Raw genomic sequence first — 6,436 nt, 5'->3', positions numbered from 1 at the left:
TCGGATGCTATTTTTCAGTGTTTGTTTTTATTAATCACTTAGAAATATGTATATAAAACTTTTATTTATAAATACGTTATTTTTTTGAAAAGGCAAAAACGATAACTACGAGATATTATCCAAGTAATAAACGGTGCAAATTCTGCGGTAAAAGAACGGTTTTGGTTGGTTTGTTTTACGAACGAGGTCTCCGGCGATGTTTGGGTGTGGACGTGTAGTTGCCTTGATGCAGGCCTTGATCCTAAAAATTTTTCAACGTAAACATCACGTCAAATCTTTAGATATATTAATAGAACTAGAACATTAAACATAAATAAAAAAATTAATTACATAGCTATGAAATAAATCGTGAGACAAATCTTGTAAGTCTAATTAAGCTATCATTAGCACACGTAGATTACTGTAGCACTTATAGGTAATGACGGCTTAGTTAGGCTCAAAAGTTTCGTCTCGTGATTTATTTCATACCTATGTAATTAATTTTTTTCATCTATGTTTAATACTCAGTTAGGTATCTAAAAATTTGATGTGATGTTTTTTACATAAAATTTTGCGATCTAAACGGAGCAGTAGTTGTGAAATTGTTATATACTGCTCCATGCTACAATCCGATCTAAAACTCCACTGACCAGTACTGTCATCAATACAACGGGATCGTTGGTGACATCTGATTTATCGATCACGTGGGAACAAATCTTGCATCGGACTTTTCGTGGATACTGCCGCTCACTTCGTTACTTGGGTGATCGTTACTCGTGTATCCAACCATATATTTGCAAATAAAAAAATATTTTTAAATAAATTTTTTATATACATATTCTTACTATTTAAAATCAATACTGAAAAATAAATTTTAATTAAAAAAATCCTAAAACAAACTCTTAATTTAAGTTTAAAAATTAAAATTTTAGCTTATAAACTTAAGAAACTTGACGTTGATCACGCCATTTTTTTATTTATTTTTCTGTAGTAATACTAGCAGTAAGACCACCATCATCTGACTGGTACTACTACTTGTCGCGAATGGGCTGCCTGGTCCGGGCATTTGTGCTTAACCTCCGCCGCAAGTTGTGCTTTTGATGGCCTGCTTCACCGACCGACAAGAGTAATGGCTGCTTTTGACCTCCGTTTGTGCTTAACCTTCGCCACAGTACTATTCTTGCAGTCATCGGTTTCACGCGGTAAGATTTTCTGACCTTATATAGCTTTATATATAGATAATAATAAATCTAGACATACATATAAATTATATATATTTATCGATTGATGAATTTATACTACCCTAGAAAAGTCTTTACGATATAAAAATGAATGTGTTACGTATAGTAGTATCAATCACAGTTACCGATACACTTAATCATTAACTATCATTGCAGTGGCAGCATCGTAGGGCTCCATCGTTTTACAGGTGCAACTGCTTATAAGCCAAAATTTAAATTTTAGAATTTAATTTTGAACTTGATTTTGTAGTTTTTTATCATGGTTTCTTTTATACATTTTGTTTTTGAGTCGCTATGGACACGTATATAAAAGTTTTATCTGTAAATTATTTTTTGTTTGGAAAAACACGTTTTCGCTTGTTTCTCCGATAATGGGAGCCGTAGATGGTCCCGAGTGATTCCGGCCGGCGAGTGACCGGGGCTGGCGACTCACCACGGCATCGGCATGGGAGCCTGGGCTGGCTGCTGGAACGCCTCAAGTCCTGAACAGTCTGGCGTTGGGCTATTCAACGTGGGCTGAATCTGTGTGGATCCTATTGGGCCTTAAACGAGGGCCTCATGATGGGCTGGCTGGGCCCAAATACGTTCAAGCTTTGAACAAGAGACGAATTAAAAACTATTGGGCTTTTAGGCCCTTTTCTTTTCGGATTTTAGGTAGCCAAATGGTATGAATTTTGTCAAGTCTGTAATGTTAACACTTAATTAACCTTGCACTGATTACCCTTACCCAGTTGACATATCAGTCATGGGCTGATTTAGTTCAAACTGCTTCTTTGAATGCAATTAAATGTAGTTAAATTTTTAAGGTTTGTTCTACAAAATATGCATGAATATGTTTTGAAATGGTTTTCCTTGTCTATTTTGTTGAGAGATTTTATTTATGTATATTTGTACCGCTAACTATTTGTTTTTTGTAAGGTAATCTTACACTTTTTTTTTACCTCCCTGCTGTTGTGCATGGTCAAATTAACCAGGACTGACGGAGAATGACCTATTTTATGACACTAACCGATTAGCGGCATGTGCGAGAAGTATAAATGAGAATGGAACATTTTGTACAAATAGCAACACTGACGCCCTCATTGTTTGAAAAAGCCAAACATTATATTTACAAATAAAAATAATTTATAAATAAAAATTTTATGTATGTGTTTTTAGTAATTCTAAAAAGCAAAGGCTAAAAAATAAACAATAATGAAAAAACACCAAAATCAACTTTAAATTTAAGGCTAAAAATTTAAATTTTGGCTTATAAGCATAAACAAAAACAAAAGCAAAAAGATGATAGTGTTTACGCTTACGCATGTAGAAGTTTAGAGACTACCGTCATACAGTTTTCGTCAATTTTGAATGAAGATTTAGCAATAGATTATCCTATAAATAATGTATCTCTTATCATGTCCAGTGTTTCTTAAGTTCATCTTTTTCATCATTCAATGTTTGTAATACGATTATGAATTGTGTGCAAACTTAATTTATAATAAGTGGTTGGCCGGATGCTTCCATCCATTATCTAAAAAAAACAACCAAATGACCCTTTTGTGCACGTTGACCCTGCTTGATATACACTCCATTGTAACTCAGGCGATGCACGCTCATGAATTAACCTAAGCACGCAAGTACGTACGCAATTAAATTACGGAGTTAATAAAATGTACTAAACTTGTACGACTACGTACCTACGCAGCTTTGTAGCAGCAGTAAGCAAGCGAAATCCTCGTGCGCACCGGGTTGGTAACAGCGAATGTCAAACTCCAATCACGTTGAAAACTAACGACTCACGACAAGGCCAGCCCTCGCCCAGTAGTCATCTTGTCTTTTTATTCCCCAAGTAGGGTTAAATATATTAAAACAATGAAAGAGATTGCAATCCTTTCTATAAAACAAATTGAAGAAAAAGGTAATTAAATTACACTGTGGGCTATATTTTATTATTTTAGACCGCCCTTAAGCCGACATTTTATATTTTGAATTAGGTATATTTATCGCTGCTAGCTGTGATACCAACCACCCCGGACATTTTTTTAAAAAAATATACACCAAAGAGTTCAAACACGTTTCTTTCAATACACCAATAAAATCTCATCTATGAGCTCTGTATATTTGTTGCGAGGAGGCTAAACATAGGTACAAAAGTTGCTCATTGTGTCTAAGCCACAAAAATAACAATTTTTCTCAGTCTATAATAAAAAGATATATTTAAGGGTGACCCGAACTAAAATTTGACTAATAAAATACTGTTCAAAGTGTAATTCACTCTAGGAAAAAAAAGTATCAAACCAGAATAATAAAAGCTCCACATTTTAGCAATTAAGAGATGTGAACAATACTGATCAATTCCGACACGCGTGGAACTATATCAACGACCATCAGGCACCATCTACTCGATCTTTGATCCTCCAATTGAACAATGAATCAGCATTACCGAATAAGCGATAATCTAGATCTCAAAGCCAGTGACACCGGTATGATCATCTGACAGCTCGACATATATAAGTTCTTGTAAGTCTTTTTCGAAGACCTTGCGGTACAAATGGTAATGGGCCTAAGCTCTTGGGCCCTTTCACGGCACTATTTATTCCTTTAAAATATTTAGCTAAAAAATTTATACATTTTTTGTCCATCCTAACCCTCAAATTGTATAGAAAAAAAGCTTAGCCTATTACCATCCTATTATATGAAAAAGTTAGACCAATTACCATTCTACCTTGCAGACAAAGTAGCCAGCAACCAAGAGATAGAAAAGGCAAAAAAAAAGAGAAAAGAATAAGAAATCCAACCCTATAATTATCATTGAAAGATAAACTCCAAACAACCTAGCTATTAGATCTGATTCCCTAAAGACTTTATATGGATGAGAGATGGGAGACGTACGGATCCACTTTATCTAGGGGTGATTATTGACATATTTGCAGGGGAAAAATAATTTCTATATAAATTTTTATATATGTGTTCATAGTGATCTAGAAGTGAAGGCAAAAAAAAAATACGATGAAAAAAACTTAAATCAACTCTAATTTAAGGTTAAAATTTTATATTCTTTTATATTTATAAAAAAACTAAATAAGACAAGTGACTAAACAAGTTTCTTAAAAATCAATGGCGTTAGGCATAACAAATATGGGAAGTACAACGATTACAAATTTGTATTCACACGTAACCTTAAAAGAAACATGCAACCTCATCTTTTCGCAAGAAACATGTAACCTCATCTTTTCGCTTCTGCTTATGCTTATAAGCCAAAATTTGAAATTTTCAAACTTTATTTAAAGTTGATTATGAGTCTTTTTTATCATATCTTATTTTCTAGACTTATTTAAATCTATGGGCAACACACTTAAATATATCTGGACGTACAGCGTAGAATTTCTAGTATAGCTTTAAATTTAAAAGAACATACTTGATTTTACCGTCCATATGAATATTAATGTCTAGGTAACCAAACTTTTGCATGCATGATTGAATATTAGGATTGGAAATATGGATCAGATTAACAAACCAGTGGATTAGACTTGACACAAATATTAGGAATACTTTGGTCACTCGAAATGCCACTGAACTTCAGTCAGTCTAATCACTTCCCTTCTACTCCAGAGGCTAATCCCTTTATGTTCGACTAAGCAACGCTGTGCTTTCCAGGTTACACTCCATCTCCTCTCTACATGCACGACGCACCATTGTACAAGTACAACTACCATGTCGTCGTCGTCGTCGTCGCAGCATGCACGCATGGACGCGGTAGCTATGGCAGCGTGCGAGCCATCGCGTCGCCATGGCGCCACCAAGCTGCAGTCGTGTCCCACTCCGACGGCCACCACCGCCGCCACTAGAAGAAGCGGCAGCGGCAACCTTTCCATCTTCTTGAACAGAGCCGGCTCCACCTGGCTGCTCTGCGCCACACTCAGCTTGCTTCTGTTCAACCTCTTCTGGTTTTGCTCTACCGGCGCGGCGTTCAACGCGGCCTCCACCCTGCTCGAGTACTTCTCCATCGGTTCCGGTAAAGGTAATTAAGCAACCATCCATCCGTGGAATCCATGGAGCGAGTGATTCGATCTCGCTTATGTTGTGGGATGGTCGCAGTCGGAGATGGACGACGAGGAGAGGCGACCTGCGACTATTCGGAAGGGCGGTGGGTGGCCGCGGCGGGGTACGGGCGGCGGTACAACGGCACGGAGTGCAACGCGAAGGAGGGCGAGAGATGCATCGGGAACGGGCGGCCGGACACGGGGTACCTGGACTGGCGGTGGCAGCCGGCGTCGTGCGAGCTCCCGGCGTTCGACGCGGCGGCGTTCATCGCCGCCGTGCGCGGCAAGCACGTGGCGTTCGTCGGCGACTCGATGGCGCGCAACCAGGGGGAGTCGCTCGTCTGCCTCCTCAGCACGGCGCTGCCGCACAGGCTCGTGTACCGCGACCGGAATCCCTGGGCGCGCAAGTTCTGGCGCTGGGCGTTCCCGACGCACAACGTGACGCTGTCCATCTACTGGGCGCCGTTCCTCGTCAGGGCCACCGGCAAGCCGGACGACTACAAGCAGCCACGCAACCTCGTCTACCTCGACGAGCTCGCCGACCGCTGGTCGGCCGACGCCGACACGATGGACGTGGTGGTGATCAGCCAGGGGCACTGGTACTGGATCCCGAGCATCTACCACAACGCCGGCAAGGTGATCGGCATGCACAACGTCACCGGGCTCAACCAGACCGACGACATCGGGCTCTTCTCGCCGTACCGCAGGACGCTGCGGATGGCGCTCGACCGGCTCGTCGGCCTCGGCGCCGGCGACCGCAACCGCACCCGCACCGTGGTGGTGGCGACGTTCTCGCCGTCGCACTTCGAGAAGGCGTGGGACGACCCCACGACGTGCGCGAGGACGCGGCCGTACGAGGAGGGGGAGAGGGAGGTGGGCGGCATCGAGAGGGAGCTCGGGAGCATCGCCAGGGAGGAGGCGGCGTCCGCCGCCGCACAGGCGAGGAGCCGGGAAGGCGGCGGCGGGAGCAGGGTGGAGGTGCTCGACGTGACGAAGCTGGCGTCGATGCGGCCGGACGGGCACCCCGGCGTGTACATGCACCGCGATCCGTTCGCGCGCGGCGTGCCGAAGCGACTGCAGAGCGACTGCCTCCACTTCTGCGTGCCCGGCCCCGTCGACACGTTCAACGAGATCTTGCTGCAGATACTGACCAGCAAGAGGCAGTCACAAAAGTAAAAACTCTACTGCACA

At 41.7% G+C, this 6,436-nt stretch overlaps 1 protein-coding gene across 1 annotated transcript; it reads left to right on the top strand.

Annotated features, from left to right (window-relative positions):
- The first annotated feature begins 4,916 nt into the window (after window positions 1–4,916).
- On the top strand, window positions 4,917–6,421 carry LOC102710708 (protein ALTERED XYLOGLUCAN 4-like). Its single transcript, XM_006656758.1, has 2 exons — window positions 4,917–5,223; window positions 5,301–6,421. Exons 1-2 carry the CDS (start codon window positions 4,917–4,919, stop codon window positions 6,419–6,421), a joined length of 1,428 nt encoding a protein of 475 aa, XP_006656821.1.
- Window positions 6,422–6,436: the final 15 nt, after the last annotated feature.

The sequence above is a fragment of the Oryza brachyantha genome, chromosome 6, assembly GCF_000231095.2.
Source record: "Oryza brachyantha chromosome 6, ObraRS2, whole genome shotgun sequence".
NCBI classification, from domain to species: domain Eukaryota; kingdom Viridiplantae; phylum Streptophyta; class Magnoliopsida; order Poales; family Poaceae; genus Oryza; species Oryza brachyantha.
The sequence above is the reverse complement of the archived record's forward strand: the minus strand, read 5'-3'. Positions and strand labels throughout refer to the sequence as shown.